This window comes from Schistocerca nitens, chromosome 1 (genome assembly GCF_023898315.1).
Source record: "Schistocerca nitens isolate TAMUIC-IGC-003100 chromosome 1, iqSchNite1.1, whole genome shotgun sequence".
NCBI lineage: Eukaryota > Metazoa > Arthropoda > Insecta > Orthoptera > Acrididae > Schistocerca > Schistocerca nitens.
Genome location: NC_064614.1, coordinates 1108070978 through 1108088281, shown reverse-complemented (window position 1 = coordinate 1108088281; position 17304 = coordinate 1108070978). Strand labels below are relative to the sequence as shown.

General features: G+C 43.1%; 1 protein-coding gene across 1 annotated transcript in view; it reads left to right on the top strand.

Annotated features, from left to right (window-relative positions):
• The window catches only part of LOC126198844 (probable Rho GTPase-activating protein CG5521), a 310437-nt gene that overhangs the window by 73890 nt on the left and 219243 nt on the right, over positions 1-17304 (top strand). The window contains exons 6-9 of the mRNA XM_049935431.1: positions 1286-1401; positions 1608-1749; positions 9767-9938; positions 16537-16701. Coding sequence (XP_049791388.1) covers positions 1286-1401; positions 1608-1749; positions 9767-9938; positions 16537-16701 — 595 coding nt within the window. The remainder of the gene's footprint in view (positions 1-1285; positions 1402-1607; positions 1750-9766; positions 9939-16536; positions 16702-17304) is intronic.

Genomic DNA, 17304 nt, shown 5'->3' with positions numbered 1-17304 from the left:
ACGACGCTTCATCCAGTCCCAAACATGCTCAATGGGGGACAGATCCGGAGATCTTGCTGGCCAGGGTAGTTGACTTACACCTTCTAGAGCACGTTGGGTGGCACGGGATACATGCGGACGTGCATTGTCCTGTTGGAACAGCAAGTTCCCTTGCCGGTCTAGGAATTGTAGAACGATGGGTTCGATGACGGTTTGGATGTACCGTGCACTATTCAGTGTCCCCTCGACGATCACCAGTGGTGTACGGCCAGTGTAGGAGATCGCTCCCCACACCATGATGCCGGGTGTTGGCCCTGTGTGCTTCGGTCGTATGCAGTCCTGATTGTGGCGCTCACCTGCACGGCGCCAAACACGCATACGACCATCATTGGCACCAAGGCAGAAGCGACTCTCATCGCTGAAGACGACACGTCTCCATTCGTCCCTCCATTCACGCCTGTCGCGACACCACTGGAGGCGGGCTGCACGATGTTGGGGCGTGAGCGGAAGACGGCCTAACGGTGTGCGGGACCGTAGCCCAGCTTCATGGAGACAGTTGCGAATGGTCCTCGCCGATACCCCAGGAGCAACAGTGTCCCTAATTTGCTGGGAAGTGGCGGTGCGGTCCCCTACGGCACTGCGTAGGATCCTACGGTCTTGGCGTGCATCCGTGCGTCACTGCGGTCCGGTCCCAGGTCGACGGGCACGTGCACCTTCCGCCGACCACTGGCGACAACATCGATGTACTGTGGAGACCTCACGCCCCACGTGTTGAGCAATTCGGCGGTACGTCCACCCGGCCTCCCGCATGCCCACTATACGCCCTCGCTCAAAGTCCGTCAACTGCACATACGGTTCACGTCCACACTGTCGCGGCATGCTACCAGTGTTAAAGACTGCGATGGAGCTCCGTATGCCACGGCAAACTGGCTGACACTGACGGCGGCGGTGCACAAATGCTGCGCAGCTAGCGCCATTCGACGGCCAACACCGCGGTTCCTGGTGTGTCCGCTGTGCCGTGCGTGTGATCATTGCTTGTACAGCCCTTTCGCAGTGTCCGGAGCAAGTATGGTGGGTCTGACACACCGGTGTCAATGTGTTCTTTTTTCCATTTCCAGGAGTGTACATATTTAGTCATCATGTCTCCTTGCCCCATGACTCGTATCCATGTAAAATACGCTTATGCACTCTACTATTAGCATGTAATCTAGCCCTAAAAAATTAGCATTATTTTGTGACTAAAATAAAAATTTGTACTTTACAATAAATGTAATTTATCTGTTTGTATTCCTTGTTAATGGTACAGGTCCTGTATGTCCTGTGGAAATACAACCACTGTTGTCTCCACAAAGTGGGGAGAAGCAGCCAGAAGACCCCACTCGGTTTTTTCTTGACGCGTTACTGGAGTTCATGGTGTCCCAGGTTAGATATTCTCTTCGTAACTCCTGATATTTATATGTTTGTACACCTACTGTCTTTAAATATATGTTGATTCATTAATAAGTACCAAAACGTTTTCTTGTGTTTGTTACCTTTAGTTGATATTCTTGTCTGAAATCTTGCTCATAGTCTCCTGATTGTCTGAAGAAGTCAATATTTCACTCTTCTACAGAGTATAATTTTTTCAGGTTACGAAGGTGGAATGGAGGGACCGTGTTAATAGGCAGCATAAATGTTTCACATTTCTGTTTGAACGTTTCAAGCAGTATTACTTGCCACATATCTTCCCAGAGTTTTCTCATATGACAAGTCTATACAAGCCCGTTCTAGGTAAGGCCTATTAGTATTTTACCATTTTTAAATTTAGTGTTTTCTTCTTTTATGTATGGGTTATTTAGGCAGTACATTATGAAAGGTAAGAGTATGTGTATGAGAGGAATATTTTCAACCAGAGTATACCACTAAAACCCATTTAGTCATTAAGACTGCTTGAGAATGAAGACATTGATTTGCAAAATTTAATACAGCTGTGTGGAAGAAAATTGTATTCGTTTCTGCCACACCATTATTCAGTCTGAATAATTTACTTAAAGTGCACACAGAATAATATGTAGATGTAAAGGTAGATGTAGAATTGGCAGGGCACATGTAAGGAGAGTGGTAAGTGATGGATGTTGTGGGCATTTGCTGTAGGAGAAATGCCGAATGCAGGAGGGAAGGTGCCATTCTAAACTGAAGCCTACACTCTCTCTCTCTCTCTCTCTCTTTTTTTTTTTTTTTTAAATGTTAGGTGAAGCCTCTCCACACCCACACTTGCACGGTGACCATTCAAAAGGATCTTTGGTCACCTCTGCTTTGGTTAGTATCTAAAAAGAATTTCACTGAAAATGTAGCAAAAGCAGCAATTTATTATTATCTGGCATGTTAACCATTTGTTACTTTCAGAGAAGTGTCACGAGTGGCAAATTTTGAGTAAAACCTATATTTCTCTTGTTACCATGTTAAAATTTGCTTCTTTTGCCAAAACACAGTGAAGTTCAAACAATGTCATCTCACTAACATGTTGTGTAGATGCGAGAGATTCTGAAACAGTGGTTTATTAAGTGAGGAACTGAGGAAAAGTAAGGCCAGTAGCTTATGAAAAAATACATCCTCAGCACAAAAATAAATGTGTAATGTCTTCACTTATGCCCCCCCCCCCCCCCCCTCCCCACAGGTCCGGGGGTTAGAAGAGGCCCGAGGTATTCCTGCCTGTTGTAAGAGGTGACTAAAAGGAGTCTCACACGTTTTGGCCTTCATGTGATGGTCCCCTGTAGGGTATGACCCCCATTTTTCAAAATGTTCCCTAAGAGCGAGCCAACTGGGGAAGAGCGCCTTACATGGTGCATAGCGTCCATCATGCGCTGAGATCTCTTGCATCATTCGTTGACATGGATCTGCACTTCTGCTCGATCTCCAGCTGTTGGGTGCATTTTCCTCCATCCTCTGTGGAGTATCGCTTTCCACACTTTTGATGATAATGTACTTCTTAGCTCATTTGCACCTTATTTCCAGCACGGTAGCCAGTCAATTGTGGTGAGGCTGCCACATACCCCGTTGGTTGTAGCCCACTGACCACACAGGGATCGCACTGCTGATGCCTGCGGTGTTAACTCCCAATGTATGCCAAGGAGTAGATGCCCATCACCCTGGGGCATCGGGACTCCTGGCAATGTCCATCCTGCCAGGTGGCTTTTGCTGCGGTTTGTGGCACCCATGGGGAGGGCCCCTGGTCGGGTGGGTGGCATCAGGGTGGATGACACGCCTTGAAGTGTAGTACGTCATCTCTTGCTGGTGGTCAAACACCAACCGTCTTGGGGAATCTTTCTTGTCAATGAAATCGCAGTTTTTTGTCGAGAATTTAGAGGAAAGTTTGGGGAGGTGGAGGGCTTGTCCAAAATGCAGTCAGGGTCTGTCTTGATCAAAACAGCATCCTCTGCCTAGACACAGGCACTACTTGCCTGTCACAAGCTGGGGAAGGTTTCTGTTTACATCGCGCCCCATAAGAACTTAAATATGGTCCATGGTATATTTCACAGGGACCTTCTGTTGCAGTCTTACGATGAGCTGCGTGCCAATTTAGAGCGGCAAGGTATCCATTTCGTCCGGCACATCCACTGGAGTCTGAGGGATAATCAGGTTGCCACCGGTGTCTTCATCTTGGCCTTCAAGGGTGACACATTACCCGAGAAGGTCAAGGTGATGGTCTGCTGCTGTGACGTAAAGCCATCTATCCCTCCCCCGATGTGGTGCTTTAAGTGCTGGAAGTTCGGCCATATGTCTTCCCGCTGTACTTCCAGCATCACCTGTCGGGATTGTGGACGTCCTTCACATCCCAATACTCTCAGTGCCCCGCCTCCCATCTGTGTCAACTGCGAATAGCACCATTTGCCTTGCTTGAGAGACTGCAGGGTTCTCCAGAAAGAAAGAAAAATAATAGAATATAAGACCCCGGACCGACTGACCTACATTGAGGCTAAGAGAAAATATGAGAGGCTACATCCTGGGCATACGACGTCAACCTACGCCGCCGCTATGACAATGGTTCTACCCTCTTCCATTCCACCGCGTACAGTTGGCTCTCAGCCGTCAGACTCCACTTGCCTCCTTGATGGTGGGGGGCACTTCTCTTCCTGTCGCTCCTGCACAACCTACTTCAGGAGCAACACCCTCCCCCTCCCCAACCATCGGGGACATCAGTCGCCACTTCTCAGCCGGAGAAGTGTAAGTCTTCTTCGGCTCTCTCTCCAGGAAAGGATCCCTTGGGTCACTCCCTTCCCAGGTTCCTACCAGTGGCAAAGCTGACACCCACCAGTGGCTGAAGCAACGACAGGTAGCTGGTTGTAGGGCTTCACGGTCCTCCTCAGTCCCTGAGACTGAATCGGTGAAGCCCTCCCAGCCGAACAAACCTAAGACGCAGCGAGAGAAATGTAAAAAGTAAAAGACCGCCAAGAACCAAGGCACTGCAGTGGCACCCACACCACCACTACCTACAAGCCCTGTGTCTGAGGATGAGATGGAGGTTCTGGCATCCGCTGAGGACCTAGATCTTGCTGGGCCCTCAGACTCAATGGATGTCGATCGCACAGGTACTGATCTGGTGGCAGCAGGTGAACCTGAGGCGTAGACTGCCTCATTCAGTGTTTCATGCCTTCCCAGCCTGACAATCACGTAATCCTCCAGTGGAATTGCGGCGTTTTTTTCCACCACCTGGCTGAGCTATGGCAACTGCTAAGCTTTACACCTGCTTTCTGCATTGCTCTCCAGGAAACCTGGTTTCCGGCAATGCGGACCCTTGCTCTCTGCAGCCATAAGGTATATTACAGGAACCTTAGGGACTATAATAGAGTGCCAGGTGGAGTTTGCGTCTACGTCGTGAACTCAGTATGTAGTGAACCTGTGCCCCTTCAAACCCTTCTTGAAGCTGTGGCTGTCAGGATAAGGATGGCACAGGAAATAATTGTCTGCAATGTATATCTTCCTCCAGATGGTGCAGTACCCCTGAATGCATTGGCTGCACTGATTGATCAACTCCCTAAACCGTTCCTACTTTCGGGAGATCTTAACGCACATAAACCCTTGTGGGGTGGTGCCATGCTTACTGGCCAAGGTAGGGTGGTCAAAAATTTACTGTCACAACTCGACCTCTGCCTCTCAAATACAGGTGCCCCCATACATTTCAGTGTGGCACATGGCACATATTCGGCCATTGATCACTCAGTTTACAGCCCTGGCCTTCTCCCATATATCCACTGGAGAGCACATGACGACATGTGTTGTAATCATCACTTCCCCATCTTCCTGTCATTCCCCCGACGTCATGCCTGCGGAAGCCTATCCAGATGGACTTTAAACAAGGCAGACTGGGAAGCCTTCATCCTGCTGTCACCACTGAATCTCCCCCACATGGTGCCATTGATGTTGTTGTTGAGCAGGTCACTACAACGATCGTTTCTGCGGCAGAAAATGCCTCCCCTCGTTCTTTAGGGTGCCCCTGACGAAAGACAGTCCCTAGGTGGTCGCTGGAAGTTGCTGTGGCAATTAAAGTGTGTTGCCAAACTCTACAGTGACATAAGCGGCGCCCTTCCCCAGAGCACCTAATAGCCTTTAAGCGGCTCCCTGCCCGTGTACGCCAGCTTATAAAACGATGGAAGCAGGAGTGTTCGGAGAGGTACGTGTCAACCATTGGGTGCCATACGTCACCTTCCCATATCTGGATGAAGATCAGACGTCTTTTTGGGTATCAGGTCCAACAGGTGTCCCTGGCATTAACATCAATGGTGTGTTATCTACCAATGCAAACACGATTTCCGAGCACTTTGCTGAGCACTACGCTCAAGCCTCTGCATCGGAGAACTACTGCCCAGCCTTTCGCACCCTCAAATGCCGGATCGAAAGTAAAGTCCTGTCATTCGCTACACACCACAGTCAACCCTATAAGGCCCCATTTACAGAGGGGGGATTTCCTCAGGGCCCTTGCACGTTGCCCCGACACAGCTCCTGGGCCGGATCAGATCCACAGTCAGATGTTTAAACATCTCTCGTCTGACTAAAAGTGACATCTCCTTGTCATCTTCAACCGGATCTGGTGCGATGGCGTCTTTCCATCCCAGTGGCGGGAGAGCACCATCATTCCGGTGCTCAGCCCTGGTCAAACCCCACTTGATGTGGATAGCTACCAGCCCATTAGCCTCACCAACTTTCTTTGCAAGTTGCTGGAACGTATGCTGTGTCGGCGGTTGGGTTGGGTCCTGGACTTCGTGACCTACTGGCTCCATGTCAGGGCACCTTCCATCGGGGTCGCTCTACCACTGATAATCTTGTGTCCCTGAAGTCTGCCATCCGAACAGCCTTTTTCAGATGCCAACATTTGGTTACCATCTTTTTTGTCTTACGTAAAGCATACAACACAACCTGGTGACATCACATGCTTGCCACATTGTATGAGTGGGGTTTCCAGGGTCTGCTCCCAATTTTTATTCAAAACTTCCTCTCGCTCTGTACTTTCAGTGTCCAAGTTGGTGCCTCCCATACTTTCCCCCGTATTCAGGAGAATGGCGTTCCTCGGGGCTCCGTATTGAGTGTCTCTCTATTTTTAATGGCTATTATCGGGTTGGCAGCAGCTTTAGGGCCATCGGCCTCATCTTCTCTGTATGCGGATGACTTCTGCATTTCGTACTGCTCCTCCAGTACTGGTGTTGTTGAGCAGTGTCTACAGGGAGCCATTCACAAGGCGCAATCATGGGCTCTAACCCACAACTTCCAGTTTTCAGCCGCCAAGTTGTGTGTCATGCATTTCTGTCGGCGTCGCACCATGCATCCAGAACCAGAACTTTACCTTAATTATGATCCACTCACTGTAGTGGAGACATCTCGATTCTTAGGACTGGTTTATGACGCCTGATTGACTTGGCTACCTGACCTTTGTCAGCTTAAGCGGAAGTGCTGGCAGCACCTCAATGCCATCCAGTGCCTGAGAAACACCAGCTGGATTGCAGATTGCTCTGTGCTGCTGCAGCTGTACAGAGCCCTTGTTCAATCCTGCATTGACTATGGGAGTCTGGTTTATGGTTCGCCGGCTCCCTCAGCATTGCATTTACTCGACCCAATGCATTACTGTGGCGTTCGCCTAGCGACGGGAGCTTTTAGAAAGAATCCAGTGACCAGTGTCCTGGTGGAGCCCATAGTTCATCCGTTGAAGGCTAGGCATGCAGAACTGCTTGCCAGTTACGTTGCACACGCTCATAGTTCTCCTTCACATCTGAATTACTGTCTCCTTTTCCCAACCATGGCGGTTCAACTCCCGCATCGGTGGCCCAGGTCAGGGCTTCCAATTGCAGTTTGTGTCTGGTCCCTTCTGTCTCAACTGGAATTCTTCCCGTTACCACCTCTCCTTGAGGTCCATTCACGTACATCTCCATGGTCTACACCTAGGCCACAGATTCTTCTGGACCTTTCGCAGGGCCCTAAGTACTCCGTTAACCGTGCAGCTCTCTACTATCACTTCGTCTTGATTCTCGACATGTATCGGTGCCATGAAGTGGTTTACACCAGCTGCTCGATGATTGATGGCCACGTAGGCTTTGCATATGCTCATGGAGGACATATTGAACAGCACTCCTTGCCAAATGGCTGCAGTACTGACTCCTTGATCAGAATATAAGCTATCGACCAGTGCTAACCTCGCCATACTTTTCTAGCATCCATTCAGGAGTTCATCTATGCCCTGGAACAGTCCCGTCATTTAGTGGTGTTTGTGTGGACCCCAGGACATGTCGGAATCCCAGGCAACGAATTTGCCGACAGGCTGGCCAAACAGACTACGTGGAAACCTCTTCTGGAGATGGGCATCTCCTAAACTGACCTGCGTTCTCTCTTACGCCACATGGTTTTTTGGCTTTGGGAGACAGAATGGCATAACAGTACGCACAACAAACTGCGTGTCATTAAGGAGGCTACGAATGTGTGGAAGTCTTCCATGCAGTCCTCTCACAGGGAATCAGTTGTCCTCTGCCACCTCCGCATTGGCCATACGTGGCTAACGCACGGTTACCTCCTCTGTCACGAGGACCCACCTCAGTGCTGCTGTGGCTCACAAATGACGGTTGACTGCCTCTTGCTGGAATGCCCACTTTTAGCTGCTCTGCAGCGGACTTTTAACTTTCCCGGCACCCTACCTTCACTGTCGGGTGACAGCAGCTTTATTTTTACATTTTATTCATGAGGGTGGGTTTTATCATTTGTTCTAAGTTTTAGCGCATTTCCTTTGCCCCTCTGTGTCCTCCACCCTAGTGCTTTTAGGGTGGATGTTCTAATGTGTTGCAGAGTGGCTGGCTTCTCCTTTTTATTCTCATGGTCAGCCAGCCATGGTAACCTGCTTTCTTATTTTAATCTCTTCTACCTGTTTCTTGCGTCGTCGTGGTTTTCTTGTCCCCTTTTGTCGATTTAAGTGTTTGTTGCCGATCTGTCGTTGTTGTGGCTTTTCCTTTTATTCTGTTTTGTGTTGTAAGTCTCGTTTGTTTCATTCTCACCCTTGTGGCATTGTTTTATTCGGAAAAAGGGACCGATGACATCGTAGTTTGGTCCCTTCCTCCCCCCCTCCCCTTTTAAACCAACCAACCATCTCCACTTGCGTTGTTTCAAAACCCACAGCATTTTTTCATTTCACCATCAGTGGCCCTTAAAAATTACATTCTTTCATCAAGAAAGTGTGTAGTTAGTGGAATAATAACATGATAGATAATGAAGTTTTGCATAATAACGATATCTTTGTGTGCTATCATTTGCCATAATCTCATTTCGGCATCTCAAACCAGTTATGAAAATAAATTAGGAATGTTATGGATATTTCATTCTGGTTTTTATCACAGGTGAGTGTGACTGCAAATAAGTGTGCATCATCAGATTCGTCTTCTTGGGACTAAGCTGCCATCTGACAGGATACACAGGGAATCAGTTAGAGTGCAGTTTACATTGCAATAACTGGAACACTAGTAACAATATGTCACACCAATTATACCTATCAAGTACTCCAAGAAGTCACAACTATATTTACAGTGCTGTGGAACTTAAAAGACCAGGAATTGAACTCTTTGTTGGACTTGTTAGACTCGGTAGGAGATATAAAACAAGCACATAATGGTATGAAAAGTATAAAGACAAATCGGTGACAGGTTGAAATTTTGAATTGGTCCATGAGGAGTGTTTGGATGGGCCAATTGATAGCACACTGACCCTGAAGGTAGGGGTCTAGGTTCAAGAGTCAGTAAAAAATCTATAATAAACCATCAACAGAAAAGTTATAGTGCTCATCTGTACTAGTAATTTTTTGTGGTCTAATTAAGCAACTTTTTTCATGTGGAAAATTATGTTCTTTTGGACTAAAGAGCTCTCCTATTCAGTAATCTTGTATTCTTTATCCAGACAAAAGACTTTTGTCTAAAAGATAATAATCTTTTCACTTTAATATGACTGACTGCAGGTCTTCTGAGACGAAATTTACAAAAAAAAGTTAACTGCAGTAATCAGTTTGACTGATCTAACACAAACTATTATACTTCTTGTGTGGGCAAACTTGCTAAGTTGATAGATCAGAAGTTTTTATCTTTTTCCATGTATGTAACTATCTTTGAGGTAATTTTTAAACATGATAATTATCTATGTTACGAGTCCTTAGAACTTGTTATTAGCAGCTAGTGACAGATTAACAGCTGTGAATTTATGTGCCTTGTAATTTTGCCACACAGTATATTCAAGAACATTATGTTTTGTATGGGTATATAATGTTAATACTGATTACTTTTAACAGAAGTACCCTTGAAGAAACGTGCGTGTCCTGCTCCTGTGGAGACAGCTGATGGTAAAAAACGAACTGACCCTTTCATTGCCTGCCGTGTTGCTGTGATCAGATGGGTTGCCATTTTTACACATATCACAAAAAAAGGAAGTGAACACACATTTGTCCCAGCTCCATCCAGCAGGTATAATACAAGCCTTCTAATCTTGTTGTTAAATGTGTATGAGATTGTATTCCAGGTGTACCAGTTTTGTAACGAAATCAACTTTACCTGCATCACACTTGTTTATGTTAATACCAAACTACATAAAGTTGCTAATCACACCAGAAAATTTTTGTTAAATTGAAACTGTTGTAAACTAGTTGTGTGGGTTTTGGTTACTGAAGAAATGGGTGTTGATACACAGTTAATAAGAAAGTCAGTAAAGACACTGAGTATTAGATGCATATTGATGTAGGCTAGTGCTGAGCATCAAAAAAGTTGTGTATCCACTGCATAGTATTTTCCTGTAGTGGTCATATCCCTGACACTAAAATGTTTTATGGTGAGATCACTTTAAAAATAGATAGTGGAGGTTGAAGATATGAGTGATTGCAGACATATACAGTCAGTTTTTGCAGTACAGCATTTTAAAAGGAATGTACCTAAAGATTAATATGGTGGTGACAAAAGCTGCTTACCCACATAAAAAAGAATGTGACCACTGTAATTCAGCTCTGTTGCAGTTCTTGGGGTTTTTCTTGGGACTTTACTGCTACGGTCCAAACAGGTAGTGAAAAATAACTAAAAATGAGCTACACCCAATATCGTATCTGGAAATAACATATATCTTCAGAAGCTTCTAAGAAGTGAAGTATATGATCAGAATGTTATGTCTTGAGTTTAATTGTTATCCTTATTCCCGAAATATAATTATTATGATGAATTATTTCAGGGTAGAAATCATATTCAGATCACAAAAAAAAAAAAAGGAAAAACGAAAATCTTGAGTGTCGACTATCACTAGTAAATGAAATAATTTGGATTAAACAAAAGAGAAAACAATCTTTACAACTATACTAACATGTTACGTGTGCAGGGAAGCAATGCCCATTAGACTACTGTGCCTGCCTGTGTTCTACAATAAAATGGTAGAAGATGATTGGCCACTAGGAGGTGCTTGTTGTGGTGAAGTTGACTGCCTTAAAGAAATATGAGACAGTGAATTTTGTTTGCATTCCTTGTGAGAACTGAAGACACAGCAAAACCACTTCCTCCTAGCCCCACTGCATTTTGTCACAGCTCAGCAGATACTGAAAATGGAAATGGGAATAGTCCACCAGAAGCAGGTGATCCTGATGGTGCTATTGACCTTGAAATAAGATTCTGCAAGGCTACGTTTCCTTTTTGCATATTTTGATTTGCAGTCTTTTAATAAGATGTATTCCTTCATTTAATATTTTTGTAATTTTATGGTTAAATGTAAAACAAAAATCTGTCTTTTGTATTGCAATTTTATCCTGTGCACCACTTTCGCCCGTTTACAATCTCTCTCTCTCTCTGATTTTATCACATATTTTAACACTTAAGTTATTTTTAATGCTTGTGTACATAACAACACAGAGACTATATTTGCCTCTCTTGGTGGTCAAATGTCTTCCCCCATTTTAGTACAGTGTAGAGTTAGGCACAGCCACCCAACTGACTTTATATCTGTGAACATTGCTTGCAACATGTAACTTCGGTAATACATGTTATATATGTGTGTTTTTTCTCTTTTTCTTACTTTAACACAAATTATTTTACATAATAGTGTCCGTCTTTTTAGTGATCTGAAAATATTCTTAAACTTTGAAGCCAGCCATCAGGATCAGTCTTATTTTTGCAATCAGTTCTAAAATCAAATGATCTTATGTTGAAAGCTTAACTGTAGAAGGAAACAGTATCTGTTAAAGCTCTACATTCTTTTCCAGAATTCCAGGAATGGAGATATTTCGTAAGGCAATATGAAACATTACATTTGCATTCCGAATGACTTTTTCAGTGCTGAATTAAATATTCACCAGTCTGAGTAAGAAATGTTGTCACTTAGCAGTGTGCAGTTTATCTCTGCATTTGGGTATGTTGTACTTCAAAATATTTTACCCCATCCTGCACAGTTACTACTACGACATTTCCACATGTACTGAAAGAAAAGTTGGTCAGAGTACTGGAAATGAAGCAACAAAAAATTAGATATAACTTTTATCTGTCATTGCTGAATGGACACTTGCTTTTATTTTAGCTTTGGGAAGATAGGAGGAAATAGGTACCGTGAACATTATGGATACTGCAATTTACAGAACAGTATAGGTATGATTTAGGGAGGAAGAAAGAAGGGAAGATGATTTAATGGCCAGTTGATGATTAGTTCATTAGAGACAAAGTATGAGCTTATATTAGATAAGCATACAGGAGAAATCAAAGAAAACCAAAATCTGCTTGGCTGGATGGAGATTTGAACCATGCTCCTCTCAGTTGCAAATCCAGTAGGTCAACCACACTGCCTCCTTGATCGGTGACATATGAATTAGCTAATAAATATAATGTTTGTATGCCATATCATCAGAAGAGCCCTAGAAGAATAATTTTGATCAGCTGTGATTTAACAGCAGGGGGTGAAGCCAGAGTCGTAGGTAATAAATATTGGATTGGTGCTGCAGTGTATAGAATAAAGGAAACCTTTTGCCCCTGCTCCCTGTTTTATCTTTTGTGTTGGGACTCGGTGATTGGACTGTGGTCTAAGGGATGTATAACTGTTGTTTTATTCTAGTTTATTTATTTATCTTTTTTGTATGATGTGCACCCAATCAGTTTACAAGTATAAGAGCCAGATACTACTTCATTCTTACATGAATTTGGACATTGGCAAGATGTTCATGTTGACTACTAAATATCTGTCCTCCACAAAGAAAGGTAAATGAAACTTTAAAATATGTTTTTCGTGATCTTTGTTTTATGGGCATTGGACTGTGATCCAAGGCATATTTCTCTACCTAAATTTTGTCTTCCACTGTTGGAAACATCGGAGGGTATAACAAGTCGGGAAGCAGTTACAAACTCAAACAACCGTTCTGAGTTGTTATTCCCTCTGAAAACGTCTCTAGCATAGAAAACAAAATGTGAGGCATCGGAATATGCCCAGGACCATGGTCTAATGCCCTTAAAACAAATCACCAAGAAGTCAAGTACTGTCCATGAAAGCTTGCATTGTATGTTTAAAATATGTATCATCTGCACCATGGAAAAGTACTGTGTATGGTTCTGACTTCAAACTTCCATTCTTTTTTACAATACATGGAAACATAACTGCAACACAGCTGTAAGGTCCTGGTGCTTCTGTTCGGCTACAGTATCAGAATACAGTAATTTCTCTATCTACGATACATAGAATTTTTCTTCAATAGGAATGCAAAAAATTAAAATTCAATCTTTTGCTACTACTAGGTTTCTCAAGTACTTTGCTTGTGTTGAGAGCAGTAAATAATCCTCTTTCTTTGGATTCAGTCCTAAAATTACTTTTAAATCTGTTAGAGACTCTGTTGACCTGAGTCAGGAATTTCTCTTCAGATGCTGAAAGCAAGGGGAAACTACAGCCGTAAATTTTCCCGAGGACATGCAGCTTTACTGTATGATTAAATGATGATGGTGTCCTCTTGGGTAAAATATTCCGGAGGTAAAATAGTCCCCCATTCGGATCTCCGGGCGGGGGCTACTCAAGAGGACGTCGTTATCAGGAGAAAGAAAACTGGCGTTCTACGGATCGGAGCGTGGAATGTCAGATCCCTTAATCGGGCAGGTAGGTTAGAAAATTTAAAAAGGGAAATGGATAGGTTAAAGATAGATATAGTGGGAATTAGTGAAGTTCGCTGGCAGGAGGAACAAGACTTTTGGTCAGGTGATTACAGGGTTATAAATACAAAATCAAATAGGGGTAATGCAGGAGTAGGTTTAATAATGCATAAAAAATAGGAGTGTGGGTTAGCTACTACAAACAGCATAGTGATCGCATTATTGTGGCCAAGATAGACACAAAGCCCATGCCTTCTACAGTAGTACAAGTTTATATGCCAACTAGCTCTGCAGATGATGAAGAAATTGATGAAATGTATGACGAGATAAAAGAAATTATTCAGGTAGTGAAGGGAGACGAAAATTTAATAGTCATGGGTGACTGGAATTCGTCAGTAGGAAAAGGGAGAGAAGGAAACATAGTAGGTGAGAGAAGGAAACATAGTAGGTGAATATGGATTGGGGGGAAGAAATGAAAGAGGAAGCCGCCTTGTAGAATTTTGCACAGAGCATAACTTAATCATAGCTAACACTTGGTTCAAGAAGGTTGTATACCTGGAAGAATCCTGGAGATACTAAAAGGTATCAGATAGATTATATAATGGTAAGACAGAGATTTAGGAACCAGGTTTCAAATTGTAAGACATTTCCAGGGGCAGATGTGGATTCTGACCACAATCTATTGGTTATGAACTGCAGATTAAAAATGAAGAAACTGCATAAAGGTGGGAATTTAAGGAGATGGGACCTGGATAAACTGAAAAAACCAGAGGTTGTAGAGAGTTTCAGGAAGAGCACAAAGGAACAATTGACAGGAATGGGGGAAAGAAATACAGTAGAAGAAGAATGGGTAGCCCTGAGGGATGAAGTAGTGAAGGCAGCAGAGGATCAAATAGGTAAAAAGACGAGGGCGAATAGAAATCCTTGGGTAACAAAAGAAATATTGAATTTAATTGATGAAAGGAGAAAATATAAAAACGCAGTAAATGAAGCAGGCAAAAAGGAATACAAACGTCTCAAAAATGAGATCGACAGGAAGTGCAAAATGGCTAAGCAGGGATGGCTAGAGGACAAATGTAAGGATGTAGAGGCTGATCTCACTAGGGGTAAGATAGATACAGCCTACAGGAAAATTAAAGAGAGCTTTGGAGAAAAGAGAACCACTTGCATCAATATCAAGAGCTCAGATGGCAACCCAGTTCTAAGCAAAGAAGGGAAGGCAAAAAGGTGGAAGGAGTATATAGAGGGTTTATACAAGGGCGATGTACTTGAGGACAATGTTATGGAAATGGAAGAGGATGTAGATGAAGATGAAATGGGAGATACGATACTGCGTGAAGAGTTTGACAGAGCACTGAAAGACCCGAGTCAAAACAAGGCTCCGGGAGCAGACAACATTCCATTAGAACTACTGATGGCCTTGGGAGAACCAGTCATGACAAAACTCTACCATCTGGTGAACAAGATGTATGAGACAGGCGAAATACCCACAGACTTCAAGAAGAATATAATAATTCCAATCCCAAAGAAAGCAGGTGTTGACAGATGTGAAAATTACCGAACTATCAGTTTAATAAGTCACAGCTGCAAAATACTAACACGAATTCTTTACAGACGAATGGAAAAACTGGTAGAAGGCGATCTCGGGGAAGATCAGTTTGGATTCCGTAGAAATGTTGGAACACGTGAGACAATACTAACCTTACTACTTATCTTAGAAGAAAGATTAAGAAAAGGCAAACCTACGTTTCTAGCATTTGTAGACTTAGAGAAAGCTTTTGACAATGTTGACTGGAATACTCTCTTTCAAATTCTGAAGGCGGCAGGGGTAAAATACAGGGAGCGAAAGGCTATTTACAATTTGTACAGAAACCAGATGGCAGTTATAAGAGCCGAGGGGCATGAAAGGGAAGCAGTGGTTGGGAAAGGAGTGAGACAGGGTTGTAGCCTCTCCCCAATGTTATTCAATTTGTATATTGAGCAAGCATTAAAGGAAACAAAAGAAAAATTCGGAGTAGGTATTAAAATTCATGGAGAAGAAGTAAAAACTTTGAGGTTCGCCGATGACATTGTAATTCTGTCAGAGACAACAAAGGACTTGGAAGAGCAGTTGAACGGAATGGACAGTGTCTTGAAAGGAGGATATAAGATGAACATAAACAAAAGCAAAACGAGGATAATGGAATGTAGTCAAATTAAATCGGGTGATGCTGAGGGGATTAGATTAGGAAATGAGACACTTAAAGTAGTAAAGGAGTTTTGCTATTTGGGGAGTAAAATAACTGATGATGGTCGAAGTAGAGAGGATATAAAATGTAGACTGGCAATGGCAAGGAAAGCGTTTCTGAAGAAGAGAAATTTGTTAACATCGAGTATAGATTTAGTTGTCAGGAAGTCGTTTCTGAAAGTATTTGTATGGAGTGTAGCCATGTATGGAAGTGAAACATGGACGATAACCAGTTTGGACAAGAAGAGAATAGAAGCTTTCGAAATGTGGTGCTACAGAAGAATGCTGAAGATAAGGTGGGTAGATCACGTAACTAATGAGGAGGTATTGAATAGGATTGGGGAGAAGAGAAGTTTGTGGCACAACTTGACTAGAAGAAGGGATCAGTTGGTAGGACATGTTTTGAGGCATCAAGGGATCACAAATTTAGCATTGGAGGGCAGTGTGGAGGGTAAAAATCATAGAGGGAGACCAAGAGGTGAATACACTAAGCAGATTCAGAAGGATGTAGGTTGCAGTAGGTACTGTAAGATGAAGAAGCTTGCACAGGATAGAGTAGCATGGAGAGCTGCATCAAACCAGTCTCAGGACTGAAGACCACAACAACAACATGCTCTCTGTGTCAGAATTGATAAATTTATTATACATGTTGAGTACTGAAATTGGGATAACTATGTATGAACACCTCCCAAAGAAATATCAGATCTTTGCACAGTTGGAGGTATAGAGTTGTTTTATTTATAGTGTCTCACCGAATGAGGAAACAGACCGTTCACCAGGGACAGAGCTCAGACGTGTCAGTGTGAGTCAGGCAGGCTCGAACCATGAAGCACAGTCTGCTGTGTCGCCATTATCAGATTCAAACAATTCATCAGCATTTTCCCAGGCAGAAGGTGGACACACAGTTACGTAAGTACAATTTAAATTTATATCTTATTTATCTTATAACTGTACATAATCAATATCAACCATGCTGTATAAATGTTTATAAGTATGTAAGCCATTAGGAGCAATTTTGTATTTATTACTACTTTGGAAAAAATACCCTGCTATGGTTTTCTCCACGAATCAGATTTAATTTCAGTTAAGCAAAGCACCTTATTGGATACTTGCTAGTTACTGTTAATGCATTCATTCCAGATTGCAGTGTGTTGCCAATTCTGGTCATTGCTACAATGTGAACTGGCAAGTGCTTGATGTGACGTTCTTTTGTTTTCTCACATAAAGCACTTTATGCAAAAGTCATTGAAAAAATCTTCTTTCTAACAATGTCTCATAATTAAATCCATGGGTATGTTTTTTGCACAGACATTTTCCACCCTGCTTTTAGAATGCTGGATGTAATTACGTAATTGGAAATACCATGAAAAAAATTGCAGATGGAATAAGATATTTTATTTTCATAATAAGTACTGATATGCAGTTTATTAGTAAAAAAACCTTGCATGCCAATAAAATGTGCCATAGAGGTTCCTATTTTCACCATTTACATGAATAGTTGTCGAATTGATG